At 36.8% G+C, this 16,513-nt stretch overlaps 1 protein-coding gene across 11 annotated transcripts in view; it reads left to right on the top strand.

Annotated features, from left to right (window-relative positions):
• Positions 1–16,513, top strand: part of AGGF1 (angiogenic factor with G-patch and FHA domains 1) — a 117,820-nt gene that overhangs the window by 24,259 nt on the left and 77,048 nt on the right. For 9 of the 11 annotated variants that reach the window (XR_004814303.2, XR_004814307.2, XR_004814305.2 and 6 more), the window contains exons 12-14: positions 5,040–5,167; positions 7,395–7,494; positions 9,828–10,030. Coding sequence is in view for 3 of the 11 variants with exons in the window: in XM_025437820.3 (XP_025293605.1) it covers positions 5,040–5,167; positions 7,395–7,494; positions 9,828–10,028 (429 nt within the window). In the remaining 8 variants the exon portion in view is untranslated. Of the gene's footprint in view, positions 1–5,039; positions 5,168–7,394; positions 7,495–9,827; positions 12,096–16,513 lie in introns of those variants that run through there. The other 2 variants (XM_025437819.3, XM_025437822.3) reach the window with 1 other exon arrangement.

The following is a 16,513-nucleotide window of genomic DNA, read 5'->3' as shown; positions in this document are numbered from 1 at the left end:
AGTCAGGAGAACAAAATAATGAGTTGAGAAATAGATTGCACAGATAAATACATAGATGTAAGGGAGGGGTAATATGTATATGGCTTTCAACAAAGATGTAGAGGCAATTTGGTGGAGAAAGGATGGCCTTTTCCAACAAAGAATGCTGGAACATTTGGACAGCCATATGCAAAAACAAACAAAAGAACTTTGATCTATACCTTGTAACATGTATAAAAATGAACTCAAAATGGATCATAAATATAAATTTAAAACTTCATAAAGTTTCTAGAAGCAAACCTTTTTAAAAAAGTTAGATACAGGTTGTTTTTTAAAGATATCAAATACCAAAGCAGAATCCATAAAAGAGCAAAGTAATAAATAACACTTCCTCCAAAACTTCTGTTCTTCCAAGGACACTATTAAGAGAATGAAAAGATGTGGGGCGCCTGAGTGGCTCAGTTGGTTGAGCATCCTACTTTCAATCTCAGCTCAGGTCTTGATCAGGGTGGTGAGTTCAAGCCCCTCATTGGGCTCTACACTGAGCATAGAACCTACTTAAAAAGAGAATGAAAAGATAAGCCACAGACTTGGAAAAATATTTATAAATCCTGTATCTGACAAAAATCATAGATCTTATATCTGGACTTTATAAAGAAATCACAAAACTCATTAAGGAAGCAATTTATTTTTATTTATTTATTCATTTCTTATTTTTCAGAATTTTATTTAAATTCTAGTTAACATATGGTGTAATAATGGTTTCAGGAGTAGAATTTAGTGATTAACCTGGTATAACACCTAGTGCTTGTCCTAAGTGTCCTCCTTAATACCCAATACCTGTTTAACCCATTGCTTATCCACCTCCCTCTCTCAGCCCTCCATTTGTTCTGTTGTTGAGCCTCATATGGTTTACTTCTGTCTTTTCTTCCTTTCCATATAGTCATCTGCTTCATAAATTCCACATAAGTGAAATCATATGGTATTTTTATCTTTATCTGAGTTCACTTAGCATAATATACTCTAGTTCCATTCACGTCACTGCAAATGGGAAGATTTCATTATTTTTGACGGCTTAGTAATACTCCATTGTATATATCTACCACCTCTTCTTTATCCATTCATCTGTTGATGGATACTTGGGCTCTTTTCATAGTTCGACTATTGTTGGTAATGCTGCTATAAACATTGAGGGTACATGTATCCTTTCGAATCTGTATTTTTGTATCCTTTGGGTAAATACCTAGTAGTGCAATTGCTGGGTCATAAGGTAGTTCTATTTTTAACTTTTTGAGGAATCTCTATACCATTTTCCAGAGTGGCTGCACCAGTTTGCATTCCCACCAACAGTGTTAGAGGGTTTCCCTTTTCTGTACATCCTCACCATCTGTTGTTTCCTGTATTAATTTTAGTTGTTTGCACAGGTGGGAGGTGGTATCTCATTGTTTTGATTTGTAGTTCCCTGACGATAAGTGATGTTGAGCATCTTTTCATGTGTCTGTTAGCCATCTGGATTTCTGTTTTGGAAAAATGTCTATTCATGTCTTCTGTCCATTAATAAGAAAATAATTTAAAAGTGAACAAAAGATTTGAATAGACACTTCACCAATGCAGCTGTACAGATGGAAGCTAAACACATGAAAAGATGTCCAGTATTACCAGGGAATTGCAAATTAGAACTAGGTAAAAAGACAATCCCTGTCAAGTGTTGGTAGGCATGTGAAGGAATTAGAATTCTCATATACTTTTGGTGAGAATGTAAAGTGGTGCAATTGCTTGGGAAAATAGTAGTTTCCTTAAAAGTTAAATGTATGCCTGCCATGTGATTCACCTTTCTACGCCAAGGTATTTACACAAGAGAAATGAAACCATATGTTCATATGAAGACTTATAAACAAATGTTCGTGACAGCTTTTTTCTTTCTTTGGAAAACCTTTTTTTAAAAATTTTATTTTTTGTGATCAAAATGTAGTTACCATACAATGTTACATCAGTTTCAGATGGAAAGCATAGTGATTTAGTGATTTGATAATTCTATACATTACATGATCCTTACAATAAGTCTGTCACCATATAATGTTATTAAAATATTATAGACTATATTCCCTATGCTATAGTTTTTATCTGTGACTTATTTTATGACTGTAAGTTTGTACCTCCTTCACCTATTTTGTCCACCCTCCACCTCTCCACCCCTTTAACAGCTACCACCTTGTTTTCTGTATTCATAAGTCTGTTTCTAATTTTTGTTTGTTTTGTTTTTCAGATTCTATATATACAAGTGAAGTTACATTGCATTTTTCTGTCTGACTTAATTTCAATTAGCATACTAACTCTTGGTCCATCCATGTTCTCACAAAGGGCAAGATCTCATTATTTTTTATCACTGAGTAATAATCCGTTATACGTGTGCACACCACATCTTTATCCATTCATCTCTTGATGGACACAAGGGCTGCTTCCATATCTGAGCTATTGTAAATAATGCTCTGGTAAACATAGGAGTGCATATATCTTTTCAAATTAGTGTTTTCATTTTCTTTGGGCAAATACACACAGTAGTGGAATTCCTGGATCCTGTGGTATTTTCTTTTTTAAGTTTTTGAGGAACCTCCATTCTGTTTTCCATGTAGTTGCACTAATTTACGTTCTCACCAACAGTACCCAAGGATCCACTTTTCTCCACATCCTTACCAACACTTGTTTATTCTTGTCTTTTGCATACTACCTGCTCTCATCGGTGTGAAAGTGATATTTCATTATGGTATTAACAGCTTTTTTTCTAGTAACCAGAAATAGGAAAAAACTCACGTATCTATCATGAATGGATAAACAAATTATGGTAAATCTATATGGTCAAATACTCTTTAGCATAGAAAAAGCATGAGCTATTGATACAGGTTGGAACATGGATAATGATACAGGTTGGAATATGGATAAACCTCAAAATACTTATGCTGAGAGAAGCCATACATCAAGAGTATGCATTGTATACATCCATTTACATCAAAGTCTAGGAGAGGAAACTAACATATTGTGACAGAAAGATTAGTGAGTAGCCTGGGTACCAGAGAGGAAGGATGTAAGTTCGGCTCTGTAGGGATGGATTACAAAGAAGGATGAAGATACTTTTGTGGGAGATGCATATATTTACTGTCTTGATTGTGGTGATGGTTTCATAGATGTTTACAAATCTCAGAGGTAATTACATACTTTATATGTAGTTTATTATATATATATTTTAAAGATTTTATTTATTTATTCATGAGAGACATAGAGAGAGAGGCAGAGAGAGAGAGAGAGAAGTAGGGAGCCCGATGCAGGACTCAATCCTGGGTCCCCCGGATCACGCCCTGGGCCAGAGGCAGGCACTCAACCACTGAGCCACCCAGGCGTCCCTGTAGTTTATTATATCTTAATTATATCACAACAGTTTAAAAAAGGGTTACCATTTAGTCCTATCAGTAGACCAGGTAGGTAATTAATATCTCCAGTTTACATTTGAGAAACTAAGATCAGGGTCACTCAGCTGATAAATGACAGAATTAGATATGGAATCCAGGTGGTTTTTTTGGTTTATTTAAGTGATCTCTACAGCAAATGTGAGGCTTGAACTCACAATCCCGAGATCAAGAGTTGCATGCTTCTCTGACTGAGCCAGCCAGATGCCCCTGGAATCTAGTTCCCTTTTTTTTTAAAAGATTTATTTATTTATTTATTTATTTATTTATTTATTTATTTATTTATTTATTCATTCATTCATTCATTCATTCATTCATTCATTCATGAGAGACACAGAAAGAGAGGCAGAGAGATAGAGGGAGAAGCAGGCTCGTAGGGACCCTGATACAGAACTCGATCCCCAAACCGGGATCACACCCTGAGCCAAAGGCAGACATTCAACCACTAAGCCACCCAAGCATCCCTGGACTCTAGAGTTCTTATGTGGATTTGTCCAGCAGTTTTTATGCTTCATGAAGATGTTGGAAAAATGCTGCCGAAGTAACATTTTTCTGTAAAATTGTATTTTTTGTGATTTTTCACACTACAAGTAATCATAATAGAAAAAATGTTGAGGGACTAATTTGGGAGGAAAATAGAAGATATTCAGGTGAGAAATGTTTTCTTAAAGTTTTAACTCATCTTTTGGAGGAAAGCCCATTAGGGTTGGTGGTTCTTTATTTTCTTCTCCGTTTAAGATACAAATTAAGTAAAAACTTCTGTGGTACTTCCCGGAATTGTATTAGCATTCCCTAACATCTTTCAGTGAATGTCATAATTTATATAAAGATCAACAAGTCATAAAAAAGGGAAAGAGAAGCCTTCTCTGAAGCCCCAAGCTAAACTGACTACTTTCTTTTGGGCCACTGCTGCATCTTGTGCTTACTTTTCTTGTTGAACCAGTCAGATGGTAACATGTTAAAGGTCAGATGTGTCTATCTTCTGGGATTACAAGTTTCTCTGCATACACACTTGTTATTCAGTAAATATTTCTTGAGTGGCTGACTAATCCTATAAATGGAGTTACATTGAGGCAAAAAAACTATTATAATTTCCATAGTAGGAGAGTATCTGCCCTTTTCCATTTTTTTAAGCATTTTATACATTTTTCTCTCCTAAGGAATAACACCAAACTATTTTAGGTCTGTTGGAACTTTTAGTTTCTTAGAGAAAAGTAGATTTTTTGCCAAACTCAGGGGTTCTACATATTTCTTTGAATACTGGCAGTTCACAAGAATATGAGACACAGTATTAAGTCAAACTGTACTATATTTTCACTCTATTATTTTTTTATGATTACACATTACAACTTATATGTGATTTATCTTCTATATATGGTTTATGTTCTACAGTTTGAAGTAATATAAACATTTTAAAGGAGATAGAATGAGAATAGCATACTCTAGTATAATTATCTTAATTTATATCATGGTCTATTTTAATTTGTTGTTTTAATAGAGCCCACATTGAACCATATCTGCCAAGTAAAGCAAATATACAGACAGTACATTTTATTTATCACTTTAATTTTCTTCAATGAATATTTCATGTTTATAAAGAATACAGACTATGAAGATGAAAAGGCATTGAAGAATCCAAAATACAAAGATAGAGCTGGAAAACGGAGGGAGCAGATTGGAAGTGAAGGGACTTTCCAAAGAGATGATGCTCCTGCATCTGTTCATTTGTAAGTATTAAATTTTAATTGCTCAATACATTCTTTGTACCCTAATCACGTTTGTAGAGTGATAAGACTTATAGGACTATATATTCTGATAAGTAGCCTTTAAAGGAATGGTTCATAAAAGTATGGAAATACTGTATCTAAGTTACATTTTCCTCTAATATTAGAATTCCATTCTCTATATACTTAGATATATGTACACATGCTAATGTTCTAGCCCACTTGAACGAACATTTTTCTTTTAAGAGAGCGCATGCAAGCAGGGGGAGGGAGAGGAAGAGGGAGATAATCTCAAGCAAGCTCCATGCTCAGTGCAGAGTTTGATGTGGGGCGCAATCTCACAACTCCCAAGATCATGACCTGAACTGAAATCTGGAGTCAGACACTTAACAAGCTGAGCCACCCAGGTGCCTCTGAGTGAACATATTTTTATATACTAGATATCTAGAATGTTGGACTAGTAAGAAATTAATAGGGACTGCTTTTTCTTTTGTTTTTTTGAGGGGGTGGGGGACTGCGATCTTTTTATAATTATTTCAGTATTCACCTATGTTCTTGTTGACTCTGAAATACTGTTTTTCTTTGATTCAGTTTTTTCCTTTTGGTAAAGTGGCACTGATAACATGAAAAATGTAATTTTGAGGCACATACAATATGACCATTTTTCTGCATTTAATTATATATTAGCTACATTTTTTTTCTCAGAATATAAATTCAGAGTTTAGTTAGAATTTTTTTGTGTAAGACTGACAACTAATCATAAACTTTGATTAGATGTATTTTATTAATTCTAAGATATACTACTTGGATAGAGTTTTAGTTAGGTATGACGGAAATTTTTTCTTAATGGTACATAAAACAACAGTGCATCTTATATTCGTCAGCTTTGATGAAATACAGCATTATGAATTAGATATACTAAGCAGCATGCCAAATTTTTTTCAAAACTTTTGATGTAATTACTGGAAAACATTGCATTAGAGTTAAATTAGAAGGCATAAATAAAAAATGAAATACATTGGTCTGACACTGCTTGGCTTATTATTGAAGAGCTAATTTAACATTTTTAGAACTGAAAATACAGGGTGATGGAACATAAAATATCCTTAAAATAGCAGAACATAAAATCTAGAACAAAATGCAAATAGGGAATGAGAATTTTTATTTCATTTTATTTTTTATTGATGTATAACTTATATACAGAAAAGTGCACCAATAAAAGCATCAGTATCAATAATATATCATAAGATAAACCCATTGTAGAATACACACTCTTGGTGAAGAAATAGAAAATGATCAGTAACCCCCAGGAACCTACCCTCCCAGTGCCCCCTCTTGATCACTATTCTTGTGTCTTCCCAAAAGGCAACCCCTTTCCTGACTTCCAGTGGGAACAGATTAATTCAGTTTGTTTTTAATTTTAAATAAATGGAATAATTCAGTATTTATTTTGTGTCTATAATCTTTTCATACAACATTATTTTGTTTGGTATGTGGGACCCAGGAAATTTAACAAAAATCCCCTACCCCTGGACAAGCAGAGCAGGACTGACTCCATTTTGTGCTGTACCCACCTTGTGCCGACCTGCTTAGGGCACTGCCCCACCGTAGTCAAGCCCAGGGCACACCCTAATCGGAAATCGGCTCAGTGATAGGCCAGTTCAAATGGATACTTTAGGGTAAAATGTAATTCAATCGGCCACCTGCAAGTGGACCAGCATGACTGTGCAACTTTCTGCGTATCCCATTGGCCACTGGCCCCTATAAAGTTGCTACGCCTCTTAGTCTCGGGGTCCAAGTCCCTGCTCCGCTGTGTCGGGTATACTTGGACCCAGGCCCAAGCTTGTAAATAAACCCTTGTGTGTTTGCATCAGTATCGGCTCCTCGGTGGTTTCTCGGATTCGCAATCTCGGGCAAAACAGGTATATTTTATTTTCAGTGCTGTATAATAATCTCTTACGTGAATGTGCCACAGTTTATTTATACATTTACCATTGATAGATATCTGGGTTATTTCCAGCTTGTAGATATTATAAGATTTGCTGCAGAAACATTCTTGCATGTGTCATTGGTGCAATAAAATGTGCTTTTCTATTAAGTAGTATATGTAGGAGAATTTGTGTATCTTTATTAGGTAATGACGGTTTTCTATATACTTTTGATTAATTTATTGTAAATGTAACCTACATAGTCTTTTAGAAATCAATTATCACTTCAATTTTCTTTAAAGTGAAATTACTGATAGCAACAAAGGTCGGAAGATGTTGGAGAAGATGGGCTGGAAAAAAGGAGAGGGCCTAGGGAAGGACGGTGGAGGAATGAAAATTCCGGTAAGACATGTTTTCTTTCGTTCTTTATTCTTACAGCAAATGTATTTACTGTTTACCTTATGTGCCAGGAATATGGTATTAAACACAGGCGGACATGATTACGTCTGTGTGACATTCACAATTACCAAATATACATATATGTGGTAATGTATATACATAATATGTGGGAAATACACACACATATATATATATGCATTGTTTTGTGGGGGTTTTTTGTTTTTGTTTTTTTTAAAGATTTACTCATTTAAGAGAGAGTGAGCAAGAGCTTAAGCAGGAGGAGGAGCAGAGGGAAAGGGAGACCAGCAGACTCCTCGCTGAGCAGGGAGCCTGACGATGTGGGGCTCTATCCCATGACCTTGGTTATGACCAGAGCCAAAATCAAGAGTTCGATGTTTAAGCCACTGAACCACCTAGGCGCCCCATGCATTGTTTTGTTTTTAACATTTTTTGGAAGGCTCTTAACATTTTTTTCCTTCGTTGAAGCTAGGATAATAAATGCCATTTCTTGAGCCTGAGGTTCTTCTGTTTCTTTTAGTTGTTATTAATAATTTCCATGCTATATCTGGTACTAAATATTGCAAGAACAATCACAGTGTTATTTTATTTTTTAAACACTTCATTTATTTGAGAGAGAGAGAGAGAGCATGAGTGGAGGGTGGGCAGAGGGGGAGGGAGAAGCAGACTTCCTGCTGAGCAGGGAGCCTGACTTGGGGCTCGATCTCAGGACCCTGAGATCATGACCCAAGCCAAAGGAAGACGCTCAACAGACTGAGCGACCCAGGAGTCCCATTTTTTTTTTTAAGATTTTATTTATTTATTTTAGTGAGAGTGCACGTGCACACATGTGTGCCGGGGATGAACAGAGGGAGAGGAAGAAAGAGAATCTCAAGCAAAGTCCTCACCAAGTATGTAGCCCTGTGTGGGGCTTGATTTGAGAACCATGAGGTCATGACCTGAGCCAAAATCAAGAGTCAGATGCTTAACCAACTGAGCCATCCAGGGAGACTTTACAAACAGGCAGATTCTGTATTAGCTGGATAATCCATTTTAGATTTAAGAATCAGGTCATGTAACAAGCAGTAGAGGAAGGAATAATGTCTGGAAAACGATACAGTGGTTAATTCTTTAGTCTCCATGGTTCATCAGAGGTTTAGATTATCTTTTACAAAAACCTTACAAACTAACATGATTAAAGAACTTTCTTGATAATCACCTAATACCTAAGTAATAATGGATCAATGTGAGGTTTAATGTGAATTTTCTTTCTTACTGAGGTATAGTGAGAAGAACATGGGTTTTATAGTCAAATCTACAAAATAGAATTACTTTGTTAGAATAGGTGCTCTGTCACTTACTAGTTGTGTGACTTAGGGCAGGTTTAGACTTCAGTTTTCATAGTAAAAATGGAGATTATAAAAACTGTTTTCTAAGGGATATCATGAAGGTAAAGCTCCTAGTATGGTGCCCAACATACAGTTGGCATTCAGTTACTGGTAACTTTTAATGGTTCTTAAAATAATGAGAAGTCTTCCCCCACTTATTATGAAAATAATCAAATTCTCTTTATGATTCTTTTTTTTTCCTTAGGATTGACTTATTTTACTTATTTTTTTTTTTAAGGATTTTATTTATTTGAGAGAGAATAAGAGAGAGAGCACATGAACAGGGGGAGGGACAGAGGAAGAAACAGGCTCCCTGCTGTGCAGGGAGCCAGACATGGGGCTGGAACCCTGGGAGACCCTGGAATCATGACCTGAGCCAAAGGCAGACGCCCAACCCACTCAGCCACCCAGGCACCCCTGATTTATTTATTTTAGAGCGTGTGTGTGTACATGCTTTGTGTCTCACAAAGCTTGATGCAGGGCTCAGTCCCATGACCCATGAGATCATAACCTGAACCAAAACCAGGAGTTGGTTGCTTAACTGACTGAGCCACTCAGGCACCCCTGTCTTTATGACTTAATGTTTAATCTACCCTTTCACTTTCTTAGGCAAGGCTAGGGCAGCATTAGATTTAAGTATGTACATTGCCTTTTCTTCTGGTTAGGGTGGGCAACCTCTGTGGCATCTCAGTGAAATTCGGTGATCACTATTTAGAGTATATTGTTCTCTGTACAGTCAGCTATACTTATGGATAGACAAGACAATGTAGAAGGATGACTTGAAGTTTTGTGTATAATCATATGTATTCCTGCATGTATTCGATGGATTTGACAGGTTTTTCTTTTACATCAATCTTTCTAAATCAAAGAGTGAAAGTACCAGGTTGGATACAGCAAATTTCAATGTATTTAGTTTCTACAGTAAGTTTTCTGCTTAACTTTTGGTAATAGATCCAGCTTCAGCTTCGGCGAACACATGCAGGCTTGGGGACCGGCAAACCATCCTCGATTGAAGATGTTCACCTTCTCCAAAACAAGAGCAAAAAGAACTGGGAGAAAGCGCGAGAGAGGTTTGCTGAAAACTTCACAGAAGCTAAATCTCAAAAAGATGTCCCAGGGACCGTCCCTTGGGTCAAAGGGACCATAGAGTGAAGGTCAGTCATAGAACACAATTCAAGCTTTTTTTAAAAAAGAGTTTGGAAACTCGTATTTTATTGCAGAACTTTTCCCTCCGAAGGGTCTGTGGCCTGAGGGAACTGTATTACAATATACCCCCTCATGATTCTGAAATGTGTAATAAACTGGTTTGCAGCTTTTAAAAAAAACATTTTTTTAATAATAATAATTGAATTAGGTTATGCTGTGAGCAGACTAAAGTTCACAGGGCACGGCTGAGCTTATCAAACTTTGTTATTTTTATCTTGTTTATAAGACCTATATAGGCAAATTTCATATAACCAGTAATGATTTAAATGTACATTTGTCTGTGTCTTCATATATTCATTATTATAAGATATACAAGAGAAACATCAAAATTTATAAAAACAAGTCTGATTAAATGCATCCTTGTTTATGTCTTTAGAACTTAGATAAAAAATCTTGAGAAAACAGGGATAGTGGTGCATAACTTTTATTATTCTTGAAATATTCTAAGTACTATTACTGAAGAACTAATGAATAAGTGATATATTATGGAAAATTAGTCTTTCATTGTTTTCTTCTGTGAAGAATTTGTTGATTTGTACTATATATTAAGCATTTACATCTGGTTTGTTTTATAGCTGAAATATTTAGATATGAGCAATTGAGTACAGTATTGAAATATTCCATGTGCTGGCATTTATAGTTTTGATAAATCCCATTGCTGGCAATGGAGTTGTGCCAGAGAAATCTGATTTCTACTGCAAGAGGATTGCCTAGCCAAGGCCTCAAACACAAAGATATTTATTGAAAATGTCTTCAAATGCAATAAAACCATTATAATTATAACATCAAAAAGAGTGATTCATTGAACCAATGTTTTAAGCATATTGGTCTGCTTTGAACTCAGGACCAGCCAGAATTTTCCTTAAATTGGCAGAGCAGTAACAGTAGCATTACTTTAAATATTGGAGAACTGCAGTGCAGCTTTCTGAGTGCAGATGTCACTACTCTGCCGGTTATCACTGTTCTCTTCCTTTTTTTTGAACTTTTTTCTTAGCTTTTTGCAGGGAAATTATGCTGGAACTGACTTTTTTTTCTGGCAGTGAATATAAGCTATCGCTCCCTCATCCACTATAAAGAAATGTCTTTAAGGTTGAGAAATAGTAAAAGAAAATTTTGAAAAAAATTATACAATGAGGAAGACAATTCAGAAATAAAGGCTACTTGTTGGAATTTCTACTCTGAATGGTTTGGAGTACTTAGGAAGAAAAGGGGTGGTGGGGAAAGAAAGATAAGTTTAGTACTAAAGATAAGACATATGACCAGATTGTCAAGACCCTTAAAGTCTAAGCTGGGATAATCAGAGGCCCTATAATTCCAAAACTGCAAAAAGTAATTTTCTGTATCCTTCATAGCCACCTACACACCCTAACACTTCTATATGTACATTAGACTTGAAGGCAACAGAAGCGTTCTGCGTTTTTTTTTTTTTGTTTTTTTTGTTTTTTTTTTCTGCTTTAGAATGAAATGTAGTCATTTACATGTGGTTCTAGTACTGGTGCCCTGTATATAGATAACAATATAGGAGGCCCAAATTAGAATTGTGGTAGATTTCATTCACTGAGTAAAGTATACAACTGTGTATATAATATTTCCCATTTTTATTATTAGATTGTGGAAAACTTTTTCATTGCTTTCTTTTGTTAAGAAAATGGAGACTTGAAAATGGTGATAAAAATTGAAATATATGTGATATTTGCATTATTAAAAAACCCTTTGCAGATCTAAAGTCTCAGGGCTATACTCTATGGTGGTTAAAGGACTGAATAATGTCTGGGTCTATTTCCATTTGTGAAATAAGAATAGTATTTATCTCTCATGTCTGTTTTGAGTAGAAAATGAGAAAATGTATATAAAAGCACTTTGTAAACTGTAAAAGTAGTACAGAGATGTGAGCTTCTATTTGTTTAGAAGCAGAGGTGTGAATTATGTACAATTTGGATTACACATAAAATTGTTTTGTGTCTCATATTTTAAATAATTTATCAACACAGTATAAATTTACTATTGTGGTAACCTTTTTGAGTTTATTTTTAAGTGGAGCTACAGGTTGCTGAATTTTAGGAAATCTAATGTCTTTCATTTTTGCCAAAGCATGAGAAGCTGCCAAAATTTGAGTATGGAAGAAACCATCATTAGAGTAAAATAACAAATTGTTTCTAGGATTAAATAGCTAGGTAGCACTGTTTATCAAAAAGGATTTTTCTCCCTGGTTTTATTTTTTTTTTAAGATTTTATTTATGCATGCATGCACCAGCGGGAGGTGGGGCAGAGGGAAAGGAAGAGGGATGGTGTAGAGCCTGATGTGGTGTCGACCCCAGGGCCCACAGATCACAACCCAAGCTGAAGTCTGACACCCAACTTGAGCCACCCAGATGCTGCACCACTGCCCCCCTCCCCACTTTTAAAAGTTTTTACTTCTGATGATTTATTTTTATTTTAGTTGTGAACTTATGAAAATTAATGGCTCACCCAAATCAAACACCTTCCAACTTTTTGTGTAAGAGATTATGTCTTAATTTGGTACATTTTCTAAGAGCACCCAAAAGAAGATCGAAATCTCAAACAAGGGAAAGCAAGCGGTGTCAGAGATTATATAGAAAGGCTGTCCCATCAGGTTGTGGGACAGAGGGATGTACTTGGTAGGGAGCCAGCAGGCGTTTCTGGACCCAAGACTTAAAGGTGTTCTCAGTGTTTCCCTATCATCTTGTTTTAAGTGTGCTTCTTATTTTTGTAGAGCATCACTTATATCTCTGCTCTGAATCTTTAATCCAAAACACTTCGTCTTACTCTTTTACACTTTAAGGTGGCAATCTATATTTGAATTCTATAAAATGAGTTAGTGTTTCTGTGTTTGTCTATGTGTATCAGAGCCCAGGCTTTCTCTCTGCCTTTCTGTTTTTACTAATCATGGTGTTGATTTATGGCCTTATAGTTGCAAATGACTTGAAACTCTTGTCATTATATTCATGTCCAAAAAGGAAAGAAAAGGAAAAAAGACAGCAGTATTTGTGTTAGTTCTGTTTTGGCAGGAAAGCAGGAGCTTACTTAGAAACTCTGATAGCAAACTTCTCCTTAGGGTCCTTAACATGACTACCCATCACTGCAAGGGAAGTTGAAAAGGTGGGCAACAGTATGGTTTCACTTAGCTTAAGCCCATCATGAGCCATCACCTGAGGCTGAGCATGTTGCTTTTGGAACAAAATCAGGGTTTAGTGAATAATGCAGAAAGGGAATAGTGATATAGTGAATAGTGAATGGACAGGTAACTGGGTGCCAGATAAGCCAATTCTCTATCCCTGGGAATTCTGTGGGATTGGTTAAATTGTTTTGCAGTCCTACCGTGAAATACTTTGAAGCCATTCAGATGTGTAAGTTAGAATTATCAAATTCTGATAATGAATATTTTCACTACATTACTGACTTTAGAAAGCAGATTGTAGAGGGGTACCTGGGTGGCTCAGTGGTTGAGCGTCTGCCTTTGGCTTAGGGCATGATCCCGAGGTCCTGGGATCGAGTCCCACGTTGAATCCCACGTCAGGCTCCCTGCAGGGAGCCTGCTTCTCCCTCTGCCTATGTCTCTGCCTCTCTCTGGGTCTCTCATGAATGAATAAATAAAATCTTTAAAAAAAAAAAAAAAAGCAGATTGTAGAAAATTGTGTATAGCCTGATCTCATTTTTAAAAACATAAGGGTATACATCAAATTTTTAATACTAATTGTTGAAGCGAGCAGACTTTCACATTTTATTATTTATATATGTGACCTTTGAAGCAGATATAATTGTGTACTTACCTATGTGTACTCATACACAATTATAATAGGTAGGAATACAACACTTAGAAATGGAGAGGCCTTCAGGGCTCAGCCCCAGGCATTTACCTCACTCTTGTGGGTCCCATTTCATTTACCATTTATATACCCACGACTTAGCCAGGATACATATCCAACTCAGTCACCTTAAATGAAGCTTATTTAAGACTGAATCCATAGTCTTCTCCAAAGTAGGTCTTTTCCAGTTTGTTCTCTCGGCTGGCAGCACCATCTATCCAATTGTGGAAGCTAGAACCTAGGAGTCAGCCTCTATTTCATACACTTACCCTCCATCCCCTCCCCCAATTTCCCATATAGTAAATCAGTTAGCTGTCAACACCCACCCTAGACTATTCTACTGACTTCCCAGCTGGTCTCCACTGCAGTCATCTTGCCCTCCATCCAGTCCATCCTCCATACTGCAGACATAGTGTCTTCACAGCTTCTCTTTCATCACCTCCTATTTAAATCATCCTGTGGCTTCCTAGTACTCCGAGGACAGAAAACCAAATCCTGGCCCTACCTGGTCTAGCCACAGCCAGCTTTTCCCATCCTGCCTTTTATCACTCCCGCTTCCTGTCAGCACGCTGGCCTGTTTTTTTCAGTTCTTCAAATATGCTACACCATCTCTCACTCTAGGGCCACTTAACTTCTGTTATGTCTGCATTGCTCTTCTGTACCCTTGTACCTGGGTAACTGACATTTAGATCTCTGCTAATTGATGCTCCTCAGGGATGCCTCCCTTGTACCCTAAAATGATTGATTGCCCTTGATAAATGTTCTTAAAAGTCTATATTTGTTTCATTTAGACTATTTACTTTGGTTCACAGATGTTAATTAATTTGATTAGTAGAACATTTTGTCTAGACTTTAAGTTTTGTGTGGGCAAGACCATGGATTTTCTTTCAACCATATTCCTAGTGCCTAGTACCATGACTGGCTTATACGCTTACAGGCAAGCAGTGAAAAATAAAGGTGGTTTGGGGAGTTTCAAGTGGCTTGATACATATGGGATTTTGTGTAACTTAGGAAATGTGGAAGGAACTGAGGCTACACGGAGCATGTGAAATCATGGCTTTCAAACCATTTTGACCATGGTCCTGTTAAGAAATGCAGTTTATATGATGACTCAGTACGTGTGTTGTATATGCATTTATAACAGATTTTATTTTTATTTTTTTAAAGATTTTATTAGAGCAGAAGGAGGAGCAGAGGGAGAGGGACAAGAGACTCCATGATCAGCACTGAGCCAAATGTGGGGCACGATCCCAGGACCCCCGAGATCATGACCCAGCCCGAGACCAAGAGTCAGTCGGTCACTTAACCGACTTAGCCACCCAGGTGCCCCTATAACAGGTTTTATATACCAATGCTTAGCTGTTAGTTCATTGATATATTCTTTGTTTCTGTTGTCCGAATCACTGATTCCAACCACTAACTTGATTTCATAATCTCCTGATGGGTTGTGTCCTACAGTTAGAAACACCCAGATTTAAAGCTTTGGTTTTCAGGGTTTGACAGAACCTAGGTAGGTCATTGCCATAAAAGAGCTGCAGGTGTCTGTGTATGAATGAGTGAATGAGTAATTGGTGGGAAGGGGTTAGGATACCAAACTGGTGACTCTAGTTCTCATGCTGGTAACAGAATTGGTCTACAATGACCTGGTTTTTAATTCAAGCTTCCAGATAGCTCGCATACGGAGAAAGGGCTTCACTGCTTAACGGCGAGCTGGTGGCAAGGGGAACTGAACCACATACCTATTGCTATTCTCAAGTACTGTGTTCAGAAATTTAGATTGGGGCACCTGGGTGGTTCAGTCAGTAGAGCATGCAACTCTGGCTCTCCAGATTGGAAGTTCAAGCCCCACATTGGGTGTGGAGCCTACTTTAAAAACTAATAATAAAAAGATTTGGATTTTATGTCTTCTACAGTGAGGAATTCCTGAAGGATTTTAAGCAGTAAAGTGTTCTCATTAGATTGCTTTATAGCAAAATAACTGTGACTGAGTGGAGGCTAACAGATCTCCTTGAGGCCTTTTTCCATTTATCATATACTTAGCACTTACTGAGCTGTGCAGACCTGTGAAGGCAGGGACCTTTTTGGTCTTATTCAGTGTTGTATCTTCAGTACCTATCACAGCATTGGATGTTTAGGAGGTGCTCAATGAGTAGGTGTTGGTAGGATGGATGGAACACATATTTGTGGTATGTCTGACACTGTGCTAAGCACCTAACATACATTATTTTCTTTATTCTTTTCAGCATTTTATGCATTAGAAAACTGAGGTTTGGAGAGGTTTTTATTTTGCTCAAAATCAAAAAGTCTCTGTGGCAGAGTGGCAGAGGTAGGGTAAATCTTGATTCTTTTCATCCCAGTGCACTGTTAGGAGCACAGGTTAGGGCGGCGGCTGATCTGGATTAATATTAGAGCTCTACCGCTCCTGAGCTGAGCAATGTTTAGAAATTTATTTAAGCCTCTATGCCTTAATGTCTTTATGGAGTTATTGGAAAGTTTAAATGAAATAAGGCCTGTGTGGTACTGAATACAATAAATCCTCAAATATTAGCAGTTTAATTAGTATTATGCCATGCTACCAATAGCCAAGGATATAGTTGTAGGAGT

The sequence above is a fragment of the Canis lupus genome, chromosome 3 (assembly GCF_003254725.2).
Source record: "Canis lupus dingo isolate Sandy chromosome 3, ASM325472v2, whole genome shotgun sequence".
Classification (NCBI taxonomy): Eukaryota; Metazoa; Chordata; class Mammalia; order Carnivora; family Canidae; genus Canis; species Canis lupus.
Note: the sequence above shows the minus strand (reverse complement) of the source record. Positions and strands in the feature narration are given on the sequence as shown.